The sequence below is a fragment of the Apus apus genome, chromosome 5 (assembly GCF_020740795.1).
Source record: "Apus apus isolate bApuApu2 chromosome 5, bApuApu2.pri.cur, whole genome shotgun sequence".
Taxonomy (NCBI): domain Eukaryota; kingdom Metazoa; phylum Chordata; class Aves; order Apodiformes; family Apodidae; genus Apus; species Apus apus.
The window spans coordinates 20,243,061-20,263,787 of record NC_067286.1 but is presented as its reverse complement, the minus strand read 5'-3'; the positions used below and the strand labels follow the sequence as shown (position 1 = coordinate 20,263,787).

At 39.5% G+C, this 20,727-nt stretch overlaps 1 protein-coding gene across 3 annotated transcripts in view; it reads left to right on the top strand.

Annotated features, from left to right (window-relative positions):
* Positions 1 to 20,467, top strand: part of PAMR1 (peptidase domain containing associated with muscle regeneration 1) — a 61,972-nt gene extending 41,505 nt beyond the window's left edge. Inside the window, exons 7-12 of one of the 3 annotated variants that reach the window (XM_051620157.1) lie at positions 5,250 to 5,420; positions 7,304 to 7,516; positions 9,076 to 9,142; positions 13,373 to 13,605; positions 15,012 to 15,307; positions 20,240 to 20,467. In XM_051620157.1, the coding sequence (XP_051476117.1) occupies positions 5,250 to 5,420; positions 7,304 to 7,516; positions 9,076 to 9,142; positions 13,373 to 13,605; positions 15,012 to 15,307; positions 20,240 to 20,461 (1,202 nt within the window). In that variant the 3' untranslated portion in view covers positions 20,462 to 20,467. Of the gene's footprint in view, positions 1 to 5,249; positions 5,421 to 7,303; positions 7,517 to 9,075; positions 9,143 to 13,372; positions 13,606 to 15,011; positions 15,308 to 16,797; positions 17,816 to 20,239 lie in introns of those variants that run through there. The other 2 variants (XM_051620155.1, XM_051620156.1) reach the window with 2 other exon arrangements.
* Positions 20,468 to 20,727: the final 260 nt, after the last annotated feature.

The following is a 20,727-nucleotide window of genomic DNA, read 5'->3' as shown; positions in this document are numbered from 1 at the left end:
GAGTTTGTTATATAGAAACTTGAGGCAGCTCTGTTTTCATTCTCTTTCTAACAACAGGCCTATCACAATTGAGCATTTCTGCCAGAGGTTCCTGTCACTGCCTCATCTTACAGCTTCCTACTTTGCCCTCTTATGAACTGTACAGAGATATATCAGGCCAAAACTCACTTCAGACCCTGAAGTTGCCTTCCCAGGCAAAACATTGTGTAGCAAAATACAGAAAAATGAAAACAAACAGAAAATCTATCAGCTTGTAATGGGCTTGCTAGTGTTGTGCTCTTCTCTCCAAAGTCTGTTCCAGTTTTGGGGTTTGTTTTTTGGTTGTTTTGTTTTTGTTTTGTTTTGTTTTGTTTTTTGGGGGGAGGGGTTATTTGTTTGTTTTGTATTGTTTTTTGCTGGAGTTTCAATTTTCAAATTATGAAACTCGTATCATTTCTACTTACATCCTACTATGCCTTTCAAATATTTGTCAATTATAGAGCTTTTACTGGGTAGATTATTTTAGTTTTTAGCTTTTGCATGACCAGGGTGGTCGTTGCTCTTAGTCACTCTCAAGGTTATATTTCCGTATATTTCTGTATATTTCACCTTTACCTGAAATGTCTCCATTTAAAAAAATTGTTTTCTAGATAGAAATTCACCAGTATCTTCATAGGTGTGATGATACCATGGCATCAAGAATGGAATCATCCTGACCCTCATGGAGTCTCTGAGTTGCTCAAACTTTTTTTGGTAGACTTTGAATGAATGTGTTTCGTATTTGGCTGTCCTTTACCATCTCATAGTGGAATTTTGCAGCCACCTAGTCAATTTTCTGGATTTCTGGTGGCTTTGGTCTTCTGATTGTGGAGAGAAAGGTGCACTGCAACCTGAAATCCTGATGCGTAGTTTCATTTTGGCAGGGTTGTCTCAAACTTTACAGTTTGGAATGAGTATTGCTGACTTCGTGGTACATTTAATAGATAACGCTGTCTGAAGCTCTCGACTTTTTGTCTTTTCCTTCTTCCTCTGTCTGCTTTGCAAAGTGCAGAGAGAAAAGGTAAGGTATTAATCTTGTGAAAAATTGGACAGTGGCTGCCATTCAGGGGACATCACAATAACACTAGGCAAAAGTTGATAAGGCCTTTAAGCAAGATAACGCATATGGATGCCAGTTATTTCATTAACCACTGCTGAGTCTGTGAGAAAGTTGTCTCATGTGTTATCATGACAGGTCTCACTGCTTCTTCCTCTCTCATTTTGCTATGAATAAGTAACGCTATAGCCAAACACATCACAAATGACATGTCTGAGTCATCTTAAAGGTGGAAAGCCAGAATCACATGGCAGTTGGCATACTGTATTTCATGTGGAGAAGAGCTGTCTAATTAGTGGCTTAGAAATGGTCCGAGCCCATGGAGAGCTCCTGGCCAGCCCACCACCTGCTTCCCAAGGAAGTGCTGGCCAAACAGCCCACAGCTCTGTCTCTGCTGTAGCAGTCAGGCTAGACCAGGCACAGGTATAGCTGGAAATGGCTGTGAGTAGATGAGGGCTGTGAGGGGGATCCAGCCTGCATGGCTGTGAAAGCTGGGCAATGCAGAGGAGGAGTGATATTCAGAAATACTCGGTAGATGTCAGGACCAGGTCCAGCCTGCCTAGGCAAGGGAATATGAAATAATATAAAATATCTCAGAAGCTCAGAAACTGAAGAGAATTGGGTCAGCTCAGGTGACTGGATTTTATGGCTAGTGTGTGTAACCAGAGGGTAAGTGTAGGGCTAGGTACGAATGACAATTACAAAATGTTCTTTTTCCTTCTTTTTGACTTCTGAGAAATTTCTGTTGAAGAGTTGGATTCAGTCTTAACACTTGAAGAGAATGTTGAAAGACTTCAATAAACTATCTCAAAGGACATTGTCCTAAAATCCAAGAAAATACACTACACATTCTGAAAGATGTAAGAACCAGTCAAATTCACTGTTGATGGGAAGATATCCACAAAGAGATGAGAAAATTGGATGAAGCACACAGAGGCTAGGATTCCCTTCACAATAACTATTCAAAATGCCATTACCTGAAGTGTTCACAAGTAAAGGAAAAAGGTGCGGAAGAGCTGCATGAAACCTCATAGATGAAAGGGAAAAAAAGACAAGTCAAACTGAAGTGGGGAAAAAAGCTATAGAGCTCAAGCCAAAGCAGTAGAGGTAGGTACTAGAGTAACTTGTATATGAATTTCAGAATAAATAATACAGCTGAAAACAGAGAGCTCAGCTGTAATACTGAGATGTAGAGAACATGACAAGATTTAAAACCACATTTCATTTGTAGAGAGAAAGAATGAACTTACAAGATGATCCAAAGAAAAAATAGAATGAGTGGCTGTCCCACCGTTGGCAAAGTTTAAACAATAGAACAGACCATAAGGGAAGAGAACAGGCAACCAGTTGATAAAGGCATGGGTAACAAAAGGGATGTGTCTATTAATAATACATAGCTGGTTTGCCATCAGAGAAACCCATGATGACTCTGTGACACAAGTGGGTATGAGCTAATGCTTATAACATTCCTGTGAGGAAAGGGGTGCTCTCATTTGTTAGATACAGCAGATGAAGCAACTTAACCCTTGGCCACAGTTTTATAGCTATGATTAGATCTCATGGCCTTCTGCCTCCATATCCTTTACTTTAGGCCATAGTTACAGTACTAAATGAAACAGTGAACAAAACATTGAATTTACATCATAAGTAAAACTAGAGTTGCTCCAGCTGGGTCACACTTGTACACAGAATCAGAGGAAAGTCTGGCAACCCTAGAAGATCAAAAACACCTGAAACTAAATATCTTAATCACTTAGCAGACTGAACAAAAACAAATACTTATAGTTTGTGGGGAAAAAAGTGAGTGTAGCTTGGTGACATTTTCCCAGGATAGAGTTAGGACACAAAAGCACCAAAACATTTGTTCTGCAGAGCTGAACTGGTACACAAGCAAAACAGAAAACCTGTATTTATGATAAAGAAGAGTGGTGCAAAGAAGTTTCTCACCATCATCTTTTCTTATTTGATAAGATGAGTGTGACTTTACTTTGAAAAAGAGAAATGCAAATGTGATGAAATGAATTGTAGTTCAGAGAAAGATATGGAGGGACTGACTGGGTATACAAAGATCATGGTAGAGAGACAAGTGCTCTCAGAAAGCACTGTGCTCCCATGATGTCCCTCTCACTTATGTATGTGCTTGTGTATACACATATGCAACTATTATCTGTGTGTATATGTATGTGTGCCTATATTTCACATGAAAAATGTCAAGGGTTAGGAATTAATTCTACTGAATTGTTATCATTATTCTTTTGCTAAAGGTGACACTGATGCAGAATACTTGCAGCCAAGAGGCAATGTTGAGCTCTCCTAACTGGATTGTTTTGATTTGGAGCAGTGATTCTGATGATTTGTTGTTTCATGCTTGTAGTAAACTGTAAAATTAGAGGAATTTCTGTGGAGCCTTGTTCTTGTGAATGCTGCTGCTTTAGGACTGTTACTCAAGAATCTCTTTCTTATGTGAATAATCATATGGTCCACAATCCAAATAAATAGATGCATTCACAAGTGTTCTGGGTAAGGACTACAGGGCTGAGGCCTTAGAAAAGTTTTCCCTCTAGAAGTGTAAGAATAAAAATTTGTCAGTAGATTAATAAGAAACTAGCTACAAGGCAAGACAGAAAAACTCTAATTCTAAAAGCATAAAGTAGGGATGATCTCCTTAGCATGTATCTATCTGTCTGTCTGTCTGTCTGTCTGTCTATCTATCTATCTATCTATCTATCTATCTATCTATCTATCTATCTATCTATCTATCTACCTACCTACCTACCTACCTACCTACTTACTTATCCATCTTCAGCAGAGTACCACAGCTCCCAGATAAAACACCCATATACATATCTACATCTTGCACTGAATACATTCCTATGCTGTTTTCCACAACAAATGTCTAGCCAAAACCAGAGACACACAGAGGTAGATACTAACATGTGTTTTCTGCATTGTTTTAATTTCTACATACAGAAATACATACATAAAATTTCTACATACAGAAAACTGGTCTTAAAAGGTGACTTAGAGAAGGTGAATAGGGCATGGACTTTCTCCATCTCTCATAACTTAAATATAACATTTCTCATAACATAAAAGTAAAGCATCAAATGGAATTATCAGGTGGCAGATTAGAAACCAAACTAAAGAAGGCAGTGAATTTTTCACACAACACTTACTCTGTAGAACTCACTGCCACAGGGTATTGTGGACACAAGTATGTAGTTGAGTTTAGAAAACACTCAAGACAAATTAATGCTTGAAAAAAAATCACCAGGTTATGTTATACCAAAAATAATTCAGGGAGTCCTTGAGCTTGATTGCTGAATGTCACCAGAATACGCTTGCTTTATTTTTGTATTCCTTCCATCAAATCTACTGTTTGCAACCATTGAAGACAGGTTTCTGTGCTGCATGGCCCTTTCTTTAGGTTTAGTGTGGCTGATTTCATGCTCTTAGAGAAATCTTGCTTATGATGTTTAATATTCACTACTTAGTGATAGAACAAAAGGAAATGGCTTCAAGTTGTTACAGGGGAGGTTTAGGTGAGATATAAGGTACATTTTCTGCACCAAAAGGCTTGTCAGGCACTGAAGCAGGCTGCCCAAGTGAGTGGTTGAGTCACCATCCCTGGAGACCATTGTAAAGGGAAATACCAGAATTTGGTAAATATCAAGGTTCCTTCTTAATGTCATTATGATAATGCTTGATCTACATAAATAATGATGCTTTAATATTTCAGTGAGGTTATCTGAAAAACTGTATAAAAACAGAAGGAAGAATTTGAAATAATTTCAATATAAGGCTTTTAAAGATCAATTTTTTTTCTTGATGAAGCATGGTAGTTCATTCAAACCTCTGTTAAGATGGAAAGTGTGCCAAGTACCCATATTTTGAGCAAATGAGCCATAGTGATACAAACACTTATGCACATGATCACCTCATACTTATGGCTAATCCCATAGAACTGAAAGGATCTAGATATGTTTTGAAAAGTGGCATATATGTAAATGTGTGTAGAACTGATGTCTAAACAACTTTCTAAAAGATTGCCGTACACCTGTCTTGCAACTTTGACTCCTGTGCCCACTTTAATTGGTATTCTAAATAAAGAATCATCTAACACAGTCCTGTTTTTGTAATAAAGTGGATTTTTTTGAAATATCTGAACTGTCAGTGGTGATGTGTAGGACTCCAGGTGCTCCCGCTCATGGTATTGTGGAAGGAGATGAATTTAAATACGGGGCCCAGGTTTACTTCAAGTGCAACGCAGGTTACAGCTTAAAAGGCAGCCGTGTTGCCTACTGTCAGCTTGATGGGATTTGGTCAACACATCGTCCTGAATGTGGTAAGGTCACTTTAAGTTTTGATTGTTATCAAATGTTTTGGCCAGTGTATTCACATGAAACTAGAATATCCAAATCTCACTTGAAATATGCTACATCCATGGCTTATCATGATGTTCTTTTGTCTTCCTGTCTTTAAGCAGTAGTGATTCTTATTTTACACTGCTGGAGCTCAAGCATGCAAGACCTGCTTATATAAAAGTCTGACTGAAGCATCAAATGACTGAAAAATCATTTCCTCCAACACTTTAGGCATACATCCTTCTTACACACAGACTGAAAATGTCTAGGATCAAAATCAAGTGAGGGGCATAGTGCAAAAAGGAACAGCTACTTCCATTACTATGTACCTCTAATACCTTCTCTGCAGAGATCTGGTGCATTCTGTGGAGGTAATTAGGGGCTTATTGCAGGAAGTCTAGGCTCTTATTTCAACAGAATTCCCATCCTAGAGAAAAATGGATAAAAGAGAAACTTCCATTAAATCTGGCTGTGCAAGTTGGCAGGTCCTGCTGGCAAGTTTTGAATCAGCCATTCACGTTGATTCAGTTGTGAAATTCCAAGCCCCTTTTTCTCATCCAAAGTGACTTTTAATTTTTCTTAAGAATTTTGTATTGCACAATTTTATTTCCTTGTTCCAGAATAATTTCTATCAATTGGAACAGTGCTTTTACAAATGTGTTGCGGCAAGTAATATAAATTTGGCGGGGAGGGTTGCGAAACAGCTATGTAGAAGTTCATCTGAAAGAGCAAATAATAGACATTCCACTATCTAGACAGAATGTCACCAGTTGCAGTAAATGTAATATAAGGATTGTGCTGAAGTCTCTGCTGCATGATGTCTGTGGCTAAAGATCTAGTGCAAGAGCTGTCTCTAGACTTGACTGTTACTGAAGTGGTGTAATTTGGGTCCCTCTTTTCCAGATGTTTTTTCTTTGTTTCTAAGCCCTTGAAAAGTCTTAACCTTGATATGAAGAGGTAATTTCTGGTCAGTTGACATGTCTCAGTCTTGTCAGTGATCCATAAGTAAAGCAGCACCAACAGTAGCTGTCTAAACTAGATGTTCACTGATTATCATGCAATGAGACATCAGACAGAGGAATTAAACAGAATTGCATATTACTGTCAGCTTGAACTGAGATGAAATCCAAAGGAAATAAAAAAGAGTATGTTTTCAGCTGCTAAATAGAAAGAGCAAAGAGTGAAAGCATTTATTAGCGTCCCATAGGGAATACTGCCATCCAGATTTAGACCAAAAATTTTGGGAAGGAGGAATTAAAAGAGGTTTTATATGCAGAACCTATCATGAGTATGTTTGCTATATTAGATTTTTAGTATCAGTAAATATATATAGATGGATGTTGTCTTTCAATTTCCTCGTATTTCCATGGATTACTGAGTTCTCTTTGTTAGTGCTAAGAAACCAAAATACAACCAAACATAAAAGTAAAATTAGGTAGTCTAGTTTAGTCATCCAAGTCCAGTGAAGTATTGGAAGTACAGGAAAGTAAAAAGAATGTCAACAGCCTGTTGCCTGCAAATAGTTTAAGTGCATCCTTTTATGCTTTTGAAGTAGACCTGTTAATGGGGCCTTAACATCATGTAAAGTCATGGTTCTTTTTCAGGATTTTCAGCTATGTTTTAAGGTCTTTTCAACAATTTGAGAATCTCATACTTTCAGTGAAGACAAAAGTGTGTACAGATATCTGTATATTATAATTTCTTAATATGTGATCTTTTTGAAGACAGAGATCCCAAATGGGCCTTGAAAAGACATCTTTAATAAAGTGCTGATTTAAATGCCAAGCAATCTGATGGGTGAAAATAATGATAAAATAAGTAAATAATTTATAAAATGGTTGCTATTTTTTCCCCCTGTCATTAGTTCTTGATGGAAAAAACTGCTCAGATCCTGGTGGCCCCCTAAATGGCTACAGAAGAGTAGTAGAAGACACTGGGCTCCTGAATGGACTCTATGCAAAAATTGGCACAGTTATTTCTTTCTTTTGTAACAACTCATATATTCTTAGTGGGAATGAACAGAGGACCTGCCAAGACAATGGAGAATGGTCAGGGAATCAGCCAATCTGCGTAAAAGGTAGTTTACAAACTTTTTTTACCACCACTCACAAAAGCTGTTATGGTTTTACTGGAGTTTGTTTTATGTAATTTACACTCACCAAACAATCATTTTGGCTAAGAATGAACCATCTGACTGATGCCTGATACTGACCCAGCTCTACTGGCTGCGAAACTCAGCCAGAGAAGATGCCTGTGATTCTAGAACGTTTCCCTCTTTAAACAGGGAAAGGAATGTACCCTAAAACCCTTATTACCCTCATTCTAGGATCAAACCTGCAAAAGAGGAAATCAAAGAAGATCAGGAGGGAATTGAAATAGAATGAAATAATTGTCTCATCAGAGTTGCTGTCACAAGGACCAGCTCTCCTCTCACAATCTTTTTAAGTCAATGGAATCAGTCATGAGTGTGAAAGGCAAAGCCTGTAGATTGCAGCCTTGAACGTTTGGTTCAGAAAACAACTTGAGGGCATGCTTAAATTATTTGTGTTCATCGAAACACTGAAATATATCTTTAAATACTTTGCTTGAGAGGGAATTATGTGGTTGACTTGGAGTTAGACTCTAAGTGTGTCTGAAACCGTGAATGGATGAATAAATTTTGCCTGGGGAAGTGCCAAATTTATTTTCCCAAAGGAATTGTTTGACACATTTTAATGGATTTATTTTTATTTTTTTTAACTCAAGTAATGATAATATAAGGAAACATGTCTGTCTCCTGAGAAATTTGCATTATTCTGTTATTTTAGATGGAAATACTCTCTCCCTGACTCATATAATCCTCTGTGGAAAACATCTTTATTGTTGTTAACTCTGACAGTGACATAAAGGTTAACATATACAGTAATCAGAAAGAGCTAGATATTGTTAAATCCCACAGAATACAAGTGCTCTGGCATACAGATAAAATACATCCTGCAAGTTTCCTTTTCTTCCACTGTGAGCAGCAGGAAGAAGATTCTCAGTTATTTGAACTGATAAACTTGAATATTTTATCCTGCTCTTAAATAAATTGAATATGCAAAATTAGAAATCCTGGATCTCCCTTCATTTATTTTTCACATATTCAGGTAACCCTGAGTGTTCCACTGAATCAGTCTCCAGCTTCTTTCCATGGTTGCACAAGCAAACAGACATTTAGAAGTCTGTAACATCCTTCAGCCTTTCTCTGTATGCCATGTCACTGGTATTAGCTGTGTGTGGCTACACAGATGGAAATTAAATATTTTTTATATCATTCCATTCTTGCAAAAGTTTGCTCAGATTTGAAATCATCAGTGGTAGAGTTGCAAATCTGGTATTCAGACACACTGAATCTTCAAATCACACAAATTGGCTGAAAGCACCCGTGCAGAAGATGCTCAGTTGCTTCCACTGCTGTTAAACTGGCAATCTGTAGGGAAATAGTTCTTCAGGGCTTTAGGTTTTAAAGCCTATCTTTATTTTAATGCACGTAAATTAATGCCTCTTTTCTTAATCCACTGTAACTAGTAAAAGGAAAGAGTAGAAATGTATATGAACCATAACACTTGAGCTGTGAATGTGGAAAAGTACTGTGCAACATTGTATTTTTTCTAGCCTGCAGAGAGCCAAAGATCTCTGACCTGGTGAGACAGAAAGTGCTTCCAATGCAGGTTCAGTCAAGGTGAGAATGCAATATCTCAAAGTTTAAAGAAAAAATGTAATTGCATTTCCTCTCCTCTCCTTTCCTCCCTGTGTGTTTAGCCTGCCTGAGCAGCCACTCCTGCAACTGCAGCGATAACCAAACAGTGAGAGCTGCTGGGAGGGGAGGTCTGATTAAGCACAGGTTTGCAAGCTGCTGGAGGCAGCCAAAAAGAAATGCACAGTTGGAGATGGATGATACTGGAATTAGGCTTTCTGGATTGTGACAGGCTGTGAGAACAGTCTGAGAAGAGTTCCTTGGGGATAATGACATATCTTAAAATATGAACATGTGCTGTCTTTGAGAAGAAATGAGTGGGGAGAGTATACAAGGAGAGAATAGGGTATAGCAATGTAATCTGCTCCCATTAGGTTTCACCATCCAAAGCAATATAGCAGAATTGATATAAAGTTGGGTTTGGGGAGGGCATGAGGGAGAGGAGGAAGTAGACTAGGATGGGAGGAAGGAATGAAATGTCAGATCCTGTCTGGGCTTACCCTTCTGATGACTTCTTGAAATAAGCCCAGTCTGAATTAGTTATGCTGCAATGTTCAGGTTCATTTTTGTCCAAGTAGTAATTTCTCATTTTAGGTTTTGGGGTTTTTTGCAGTACATGATTCATTTATTTTTAGATATAGTGCACCTGTCCTCATCTTTGTTCTTAAGAACAGCCATACCAGGTCAGAATAAAGGTCCAGCTCGAGCCATATCCTGTCTCTGGCAATGGCCAGTCAAAGCTGCCATGAGAAGACTTTAGGAACAAGGCAAGCACGTACTTCCCAAATACTCTCCCACTCTCCAGCTCTGTGATGTATGATTGTAACAGTGGCTCTAAGAAGCCATCAGGAGGCTTTAGTAGACATCAAGGGATTTTTCTTTCTCAAATTTCTTGAGTAACTTTTGAACACAGGTCTTTTTATGCAAAATGTTTCAGATAATAACACCAGCTGTAAGATAGCACATGTATGTGTCCACACCCACAGCATCATGATGGCATGTCATGTTCGTGGAATGTTTTTATTCCTTGAAGTAGGATCTCCATTTCATAGATTAATAGTGACGTAAAGTGTGGATTGTGCAATAATGCAAGATCACATGTGAGTAGAAAATGGGGCCCTGACAGTCTAAGTATGACCACAGCAACTCTCATCCTTCTTCCAAAATACAAGAAACTTGCCATTGTACTTGTTCTTAATAACTTTACTTTCCTTGAGCGCTGTTATGTGTCACTTCACAGATTCTATATGATGCAGGCAGTCTGTGTCTCTCTGTTATCAAAAATGGAATTACCACATGAAAAAGCATTCTTACAGCTTTTCTGGATGCAGGCAGTACCAGAAATCTCAAGGGAAATTTATTTCCTGCTGAATTTTTCAGATGTCAATATTTTTTTTCTGTAGGTATGTGCTTTTAAGCATTAGAGCAAGGACACATGCTAAATTATTAAGATTTAAGTATGACTGTAGTCGAGCTTATGGTCCATACCTAGGCTGGGTGCTGGAAGGTAAAGGGGCTCAAGATAGCTGGTCAACATTCAAGGACCACTTCTTGCAAGCACAGGATCAGTGTGTCCCAATGGGTAGAAAATCTAGTAAGGGAGCTAGGAGACCAGCGTGGATAAAAAAGGAACTGCTGGGCAAAGTCAAGTGGAAAAGGAAAATCTATAGATCATGGAAGGAGGGGCTGGTTACTTGGGAGGAATATAGGACTGTTGTCAGAGAATGTAGGGAGGCAACTAGGAAAGCTAAGGCCTCCTTGGAACTTAACCTTGCAAGTCGGGTTAAGGATAATAGAAAGGGCTTTTTCAAATACGTAGCCAACAAAACTAATACCAGAGGCAATATAGGCCCACTGCTGAATGAGGTGGGTGCTCTGGTGACAGAGGATATAAAGAAGGCAGAGGTGCTGAATGCCTTCTTTGCCTCTGTCTTTACTCCTGCAGGCTTTCCCCATGAGCCCCAGTCTCATATAGCCCTAGAAGAAGTCAAGATAAAGGAGGAGTTTGCCCAGGTAGATGAGGATTGGGTTAGGGATCAGTTGAGTAATCTGGACATCCATAAATCGATGGGTCCGGATGAAATGCATCCAAGGGTGCTGAGGGAGCTGGCGGAGGTCATTGCTAGTCCACTCTCCATCATCTTCGGTAAGTCATGGGTAACAGGAGAGGTGCCTGAGGACTGGAGGATAGCAAATGTCACTCCAGTCTACAAGAAGGGCAAGAAGGTGGACCTGGGTAACTAGAGACGGGTCAGCCTCACCTCCATCCCTGGAAAGGTGCTGGAACAACTTGTCCTTGGCACTATCTCTAGGCATGTCAAGGACATGGGGGTCATCAAGAGCAGTCAACATGGTTTTACCAAGGGTAAGTCATGTTTGACTAACCTTATAGCCTTCTATGAGGAAATTACTAGGTGGATAGATGATGTAGAGTGGTTGATGTGGTCTGTCTTGATTTCAGTAAAGCATTTGACACTGTCTCCCACAGCATCCTTGTAGATAAGTTGATCAAGTATGGGTTTGATGATCAGGCAGTGAGGTGGATCAAGAACTGGTTGAAAGGAAGAAGTCAGAGAGTTGTAGTCAATGGGGCAGAATCTGGTTGGAGGTGTGTGACTAGTGGCGTCCCTCAGGGGTCGGTACTGGGACCGGTGTTGTTCAACATCTTCATCAACGACCTGGATGAGGGTACAGAATGTACCCTCAGCAGGTTTGCTGATGACACCAAGCTGGGAGGAGTGGCTGACACACCAGAAGGCTGTGCTGCCATTCAGAGAGACCTAGACAGGCTGGAGACTTGGGCGGGGAAAAACCTGATGAAGTTCAACGAGGGCAAGCGTAGAGTTTTGCATTTGGGGAAGAAAAATGCCATGTACCAGTACAGGTTGGGGGCTGACCTGCTGGAGAGCAGTGTAGGTGAAAGGGACCTGGGGGTCCTAGTAGACAGGAGGATGACCATGAGCCAGCAGTGTGCCCTTGTGGCTAAGAAGGCCAATGGCATCCTGGGGTGCATTAGAAAGGGTGTGGTTAGTAGGTCAAGAGAGGTTTCTCCTCCCCCTCTATTCTGCCCTGGTGAGGCCGCATCTGGAGTATTGGGTCCAGTTCTGGGTCCCTCAGTTCAGGAAGGACAGGGAACTGCTGGAAAGAGTCCAACGCAGAGCCACAAAGATAATTAAGGGAGTGGAACATCTCCCTTATGAGGAAAGGCTGAGGGAGCTGGGTCTCTTTAGTTTGGAGAAAAGGAGACTGAGGGGTGACCTCATCAATGTTTACAAATACGTAAAGGGTGAGTGTCAAGAAGATGGAGTTAAGCTTTTTTCAGTGATGACCAGTGATAGGACAAGGAGTAATGGATACAAATTGGAGCATAGGAGGTTTAAGGTGAATATCAGAACAAATTTTTTTACTGTGAGAGTGACAGAGCACTGGAACAGGCTGCCCAGAGAGGTTGTGGAGTCTTCTTCACTGGAGACATTCAAGACCCGCCTGGACACCTTCCTGTGTGATGTACTCTAGGTGACCCTGCTCTGGCAGGGGGGTGGACTAGATGATCTTTCGAGGTTCCTTCCAACCCCTAGGATTCTATGATTCTATGATATTTATTTATTTTTTTAATTATGTACCGTGTTTCAGCTAATCAGTACAATTTCTAAATGGAAGCTTAGTGATTATTGCAGTTATGAAATCTCTGTGGTGAGGCAATTATCTCTGTTAATTACTTAATCAAGCAACCTTATTAATACGATTTAATCTGAATTGTTTCCTAATACTGCTTATCAAAATATCCACTAGATAAAAGATGTGCCTAACTTCTCTCTAGTGAGAATTAATTATGGCAATGCCAACTTTCAGTGCAATTTCTTTATTTAAAAACTTGGTATCTCAGTCCTTTTGTGAATGCCATAAACTGTTCCTCATTCAGAGGCAACTGGTTGCAATCCAGAAACTATGAACTGAAAAAAAAAGAGACACAAATAGTAAATTTATAAACATATGTATATTTATATATGTGTCCCTAAATATATATAAACAAAATAGCTGTGATGTAAAAGGGAGTATTTCTAAACTATGTTGGAATGATAATTTTGCCTTATTCTTTCACAAGCAAACTTTGTATGCTTTTAAACGATATTTAACACAGCTAGTGATAAAGCTATGGTAATTATATTTTTTATAATATTATTGTTACTTTGTGTACTTTGTGCCTTGAAACAGGGAAACACCTCTGCATCACCTTTATTCATCTGCATTCAGCAAGCAAAAGCTTGAAATCTATCCAACCAAGAAGCCAGCACTGCCATTTGGAGACCTGCCTCCAGGATACCAACATCTGCACACTCAGCTTCAGTATGAGTGCATTTCTCCTTTCTACCGCCGCTTGGGTAGCAGCAGGAGGACTTGTCTGAAGACAGGAAAGTGGAGTGGGAAAGCCCCTGTGTGTATTCCAAGTGAGTCTCCAAGGAAGAAAAAAAATGCACACATCTCTGGGTGGATGGGGGAACACAATGAATATTAATCTTAGATAATTAGGTAGTCCAGCTATGTGGGCTGCCTGTGCTTCCAGCTGGGAGATAGAAGCATTAAAGCTTTGTGGATGTATGTCTCTTTTTTTATCTGCCAATACAACTTGTGCAGTTGATTGGAACGGGATCAAGCGTTCAGCACCGTAATTCACCATCGATTTTTCTATTCTTTTATTGAGCAAAAGGTGTGGTGAATTTTTCTCTTGGTTTGAAAATACTTTTCTACTGTCACTTCATGCTTTCCTGTATTATTTACTACAAATGTAATTTTTCTTTCATCTCTATACTTTTGCACACAACTGACAAAACCATGAAAAATTAAGCAATAGAATGGAGAGAGACTGCCTTTTAAAGAGGCTCTTCCTTTAATATACCCTGCTAGGGTAGGATTCACATTGCAAATTTTAAGTTCAGATAAAAGCTTATCCAGAGCTAATGCAGAGTAACTCAGGGAAGGAATATCAAAAGATTTGGTAGAACCCACTACTGACATCAGGCTAAAGGTAAAGTAGGTGGTAACATCATGAAAAAATTATAAAAACTTGTTTTGTTTTTTGCTTTGAGATCATCTCATGTATTGAAATGTATTTCATTCAATCCTTTTCACTATGGGCATGCATACACTATACCCCAGGACAAAAAAAGAGTTCTAGGGAGACTAAAAAATGTGACCATATGATGTAGCTTTTTCAACGGAAGTAAACCTTTCTCAATATGCATGATTTTATCCAAGGTCTGAGCCTGGATAATACATTCCTAGAACAGGCAGAACTTTTCTTTTCCTCAAGATGGCTGTTGATTTAGATGAATTTACTTCAAGCTTCTTGTTTTAAGACAAGTCTGTTCTCATAGGCATGAACTCATCTGCGGTAAGGTCTTCTAGAAGAGGAGACTCTGTTACTCTGTGACTGCCTAGGGTGAGCTTTAGTGCACTGCTGACTTTATGGTGTTTTATTATAAACAAGAATCAGGGGTGTTCCTCCAATTTCTTTATGCAGTCATTTCATTATAGTGCAGCTGTATAAAGTTGTAATGAAAATTCACCTGCTCAGGTGCTAAATCCACATTCCTACTTCCTCCAGGAATTCAGATAATAATGGGAAAATTGAAAGGTGTCTTTTTTCTTTCCTTTTTTTTTTTTAAAGCTATATAAAGTACTCTTACATTACAATTCTGCAGGTTGGAGACGAAGGTTAATTAGAAAGCTGTCCCTCATGGTAACCATTGCAGTTTGGTTTCTTTTGGCACATCACAAGAAGGAATCAAGAGTGATACTCTGATTCTTTGGTGGGGAAAAGGTATTACCCCATTTTTGGTTCATGTTTCCTCAGTCTGTGGAAAAGCAGAAAACATCACCCTTCAGAAGACAGTGACCTCTACCAGGTGGCCCTGGCAAGCCGCAGTCTATCGAATGGCCAATGGAGTGAAGGAGAGCAGTCTCCAGAAAGGGGCCTGGATCCTTATCTGCAGTGGGGCCCTGGTGAATGAGCGTACTGTGGTGGTGGCAGCCCACTGCGTCACTAATCTGGGCAAGACCATTGTGCTCAAGACAGCAGAGCTCAAGGTGGTTCTGGGGAAATTCTACAGAGACGATGACAGAGATGAAAAAACCATCCAGAACCTGCGGGTGAGTAAGTTTGCTGGGAACAGAAAATGATGAACACAGACAGATGCTGATTATATGTCTTGTATGAGGAGAAGAAGGTTATCCTTTGAGCTATATATTTTTTTATACACTGTTCTTTGAAATTTGTATCTGGAGCCTCAACTAACAGAACTGTCACAGCACAAGGAGAGCACATGCTGTAGTTAAATTCCCCTGATGCTGTCCAACTCATGCATTCACCACCTAACACAGATCATTAAGAAAATAGCTCAGGTTCCATGGGCCATAATGTCTTGAGTGATATTGCCAGAATAAAAGTAGAAGAGATGCCAGCTACTGTCAAAAGTGATTAGCATAATTTTTGAGGGAAAGGTTTGTGCTCTAGATCCTGGTTTGATGCCATGAGTCTATTTCACATCTAGATTTCTCTATGGAAAGAGTAGTCAGGCACTGGAACGGGCTGCCCAGGCAGGTGATTGAGTCACCATCCCTGGAGATACTAAAAAAATGTGTAGACATGGCACTTGAGAACATGTTCTAGTGGTCATGGTCTTTTTTCTCTGGGTTGACAGTTGGACTCAGTGATTTTAGAGGTCTTTTCCAACTGTGATGATTCTGTGATTCTGTGTTCTTAGCCCCAGAGTGGTACAGCTCTAAACTCAAAAGAAGTTTATGTCTGACTCCAGCTTCAAATAGCATCTCAGGCTCACCAGAGTGTTTTTTGGCTTTTTTGTTTGTTCTTTTTTTTTTTTTTTTTTCCAAGTAGAACTAGCAAGGTTGAAATCTAAATGAGGAGAAGTACAGCAATTTTCACTCTGTGTGTCTTTTCTTTTTCCTGGAGTGGGGGGTATGTGAGTTAATTAATGGATTTTATCCAATAAAGCATAGTTAATTTTTTTCTTCTGCTCCCCTCACCCCCCTTTTTTTTAATGTTTCTTTCTCTAATTCCAGCTTTTTCAGATTTTTCCTGTAAGGAAAGATAGGATCTTTTTACAATATTTCCCTATAGGAATCCTGTCCATTCTTGTAGTGTTTCATCAAGGTAACTAGCAGTAAAAGTTTGAACCTAACATTGTGTAATGTATTACTAGTATTATTTTGGTGGGAAGATGGTTAAGTTTCAACAACATTTTAATTCAAAGCCCACCCATTCAAGTTCTACTGGCTGAAAATGACATGGTAGGTAAGATCTTTTCAGTAAACAGTGGGAAACTTGAACTGCACATTAACTCCCTATTTTGCTGAAAGGAAGAATTTCATGCAATAAAACACTTGAAACCCAAGGGAAAAAAAGAAAAAATGTCAGAAGATCCTTGATCTCTCTGCACGTTTCTCATTTGAGTGAGCACTGTGGTGAAAAAGTTTGGGAGTGGAGGAGTGGAGGGTAGAGGAGAAGTATGCAAAATAAACGAATACGGATCATATTAGAATGGAAAGAGTGCTACTGACTTGCCATTGCTGTTAATTCTACTTTTAATGCTACAATTCTTCCTGCTCTCTTCCCTCCCCAGATTTCTGCCATCATAGTGCATCCCAATTATGACCCTATATTACTTGATTCTGACATAGCTATCATAAAACTCTTGGACAAAGCCAGAATCAGCAGTCGTGTTCAACCAATTTGCTTGACATCATCTCATGAATTGACTTCATCCACAGAGGATTTAAAAATAATGGTTACTGGCTGGAAGGTATGGGCTGACATTAAAGATCCCAGATATAAGAATGACACAATCCGCATGGGAACTGTTCAGATGGTGGATTCGCTGTTGTGTGAGCAACAGTATGAGGATCATGGGATACAAATCAGCATCACCGACAGCATGTTTTGTGCCAAACAAGACCACACAGCCTTTTCTAATATCTGCCCTGCTGAGACTGGTGGGATTGCAGCCATAACTTTGCCAGGAAAAGCATCTCCTGAGCTCAGGTGGCACCTGATAGGATTAGTGAGCTGGGGTTATGATAAAACTTGCAGCCTAGAACTCTACAGTGGCTACACCAAAGCTCTTCTCTTCAAAGACTGGATTGAGAAGAATCTGAAATAAAAAGCTGTGTCTGGAAATGGCATTTTATAACTATCATAATATCTCTCTCAGTCTCTGCTACTTTAGACTTCTCATTCCAGTGGTGAGCCACATCAGCGATAAGGTTAGGGCAGACAGCCTGATAATTTGTCCTAGGATCAAATGTTCCATCAGGCTACTTTTACTTAAACCATGACAGAGGGTCTTAGTGCATAAGAAGCTGTGCCATATTTCACTCCTCTCCCCTGGTGAGCATGACATACAGAAATAGGACAGCAAATTATGACTGAAATTAATCAGTAGAGAAATCGATGGTGAGCCTCTCACAAAGATCTACGTGATTAAGAGGATTAGGAGGCTGGAAAGAGTAGCCTGAATTCATTACGATGAATGAGCTTGTTACCTGTGTGCTGTCTATATTGCCATAATACAATATAATCTTTTTCACATTCCGAATACTTTACACTTTTAAATAAACCATGGTTTGTTTTTTTAACCTGCATACTTACGTCTGACATTATTTAGGTACCTTGTTGCTATTTGTGTCACACTGTAAGGATTGCACTGCCCTTGTCTGTTTGCTTGTGACTCTCACTTGGGACTCAGGCACGCTGAAAAGCACAAAATTCAGTTACTACATAAATAACAAGATTTTTTTTTTCTTATTGCAGCCAGTGCTGCTATTGTTGTACCTGAATGATTGCAATGAAATGTACAGGGGAGTTCTCTCACCCCTTGCATTCAGAACAGATGAAAACATGAAACATACTTTTAAAAACATGTTTCTATGTGCATTATTTCAAAGACCTATGAAAACCTCAGGGGAACTTCTGGTTTCCATCAGTTCATATATTTTTGTGACAAAACAGCTCCTCTGTAGCTCTTCAGAGTGAAGAATAGTGTCTGGGTCTCACACTTAGAGGCTTTTCATGACTGGACTGGTTGACATCAAAGTGTAAGATTCTCCTATTGGGCATGTTGTCCAGTGGAGAGACTTTGGTCTCCTTGTGGTCTTTGATCAATGCTTTTTCACTAAATCTTTCACTGTTCTGGTGTGGATAAAGACTAGAGGTGAGATATGGAAAAATTTGGGAAGGAGGGACAGGGAGATGTCTCCCATCAGTAGTAACTCCTGGATAAGTCATCTATGGCACCTCAAAATTATTACATTGCCCAAAGCAGCTCACAGCAATAGTTGGATGTGAAGGCTGGGGGTCTGATGAAATTATTTAGTACTCTCACCAAGAAGGCCACAGATCCTGGAGTTGTGTTCTGCCTATCTTATTGCATGGCTATGGCAATTGTAAGCTAAGAAGCCCTGTTTCAGCTCTGATTCTCTGATGCTGTGAAATCTTAAGAGTTTCTTAGCATTCAGTAGTTTCTACCTACTTTTGAATCTGAAAATTGTTTCTAAAAGGGCAATGAGTATTGGAGGTAATTCCATGTAATTTCTTTTTTGCTTCCTGGGCAGAAAGACTTAATGTGTTTTGCTTTTGCACTTTTCTTATTTTCACAAGCAATAGGTCCAGGTGACGTTGCTCAAATCAAAAAGTTTAAGGGATACAACCAAAGTATATTGGTTCTCTTTATCTTGTTTGCCTGCCAGGAGACTGTGATTGGCTGACAAACTGCATGACAACAGCAACAAAAATTCTGACTTAGATGTTGAAAGTAAGATGTGTTTCATTCCTCTGCTGGGAGGAACACTTGCCAGTGAACATGTGGTACTCCCCCCCTGACAGAAGGGGTTAGAGGAAACTAGGTGACAGTTTTGGAGGACAAATTTGAAGAAAATCAACACATGTTTCTTCCTAACAGTATCAATGAAGAATTTTTTATTGGAATGTGTCTTGCCCTCAGAGCTCCTCCATTAAATAAGAGTATGTAGACTCTTAATGGTAAGAGAAATTCTCTTCGAAAACAGAAATCAGAAAGGTCTGTCAGGTGGTTCTTTTCCCAGTTATGACTGACATTGTGACTGCATTGTTCTCCATAGCATTATTGTTCTCCACTGCTACAAATGAGAAAGAAGAAGCAGCTCTAAATGTGGGTTTTTTTTCTCCCTCTGGGAGAAAATTCTACTGGGTCCAGTATAGAATTAGGCAGTCCACACAGGTCTTTAAAAATCTGTGTCAATTCCATCTGTAGCCTTCATTCTTCTCCTTTTACTAAAGATCACCTCTGCCTAGTACCTACTGATCTGACTTTTCAGTGTTGAATCCCATCCCCATTTGGCTGCAAACCACTCATCAGGCAACAAATAGCTTAAAGTTTCTGGCCTTGGGCAGCAGCAGTATAGCTGTTCCCTGACAGTATATAATAAAAAAGTATATTTTTGAAGGAAAACTTGAAGGAATTAATGGAATGAAAATCACAGGAGGAGATTGCTACAGCTGTGTATGCACAGAAAAATTAACCTCCCTTTCTTTTTAAGGTCACTATGCTCTTCACAGAAAACAGAAGCAAGGAAACAGCCAGGCTTCTCTCAACCCCAGAATTCAGATTTTAGCAGAATCCTTAATAGAAAGAGGAATAAGCTGTAGCATTTGGTTCCACTTCTGGGTCTCAATGTTATTTGAATCCTAGATGCAATTCTGGCTTATGTCTAAATGCAAACATATTTTATTTTTATTCTTGAATGTATTCACATGTACAGGCAGGCAGTCATGTTAACATATCGAAGCACCTGTACCATGCCTATTACTTGTAAGAATTATAAATCAGCTTGTCCATCCTGTTGAACAGGCTGACCCATGGTAGTTCTATGCTTACAGCTTGAGCACAACAGAGGTTAACATCTAATGCCAATAAGGAAAAAGAGGGGATGTATATTTGGAAAAAAACAACCTGTGAGCTGGAATCACTAATCCCTTTGATAGGATCTTTTTAAGATGCAAAGCTATTTCAAACATCTCTTCCTAAACAGGTGAGGATCTATGCCATCTGTTGGAGAAAGTTTGTGAAAAAGCGCAATGATAGCAACACATCGTCCCTCACAGGAAAAGAGCTGTGCATTCTGGAAAGCTATAAAGATTCTGCTACGGAAAAAAGAAAGCAGAACAGCCTCTGCAATGTTACTCACTGCAATAGATATGTACTTCTCCCTTTGTATGTTCTTGGGGCTGGGGATGCATTAAAATACTTCTAAAAGACAGGGTGCTTAGCTGCAAAATATCACTTTAAGGAAATGGACATACTCAAGTACATGGTCTTCTCAGGCATACCTTCAGTGGCTCTAATGGAATTGCCCTGGTAACTTGTTTCCCTTGAGAATCTAAGTCCATAGTAAAATTACATGAAAAAATGTGTATCGATTAGGACTAGGAAATACATACTAAGCTGCATTCTGCTATTTTTAAGGGCAGGTACTGGAATCTGTTCAGTTGCTAGAAAGGCATACTGGGGAGCAGGAGC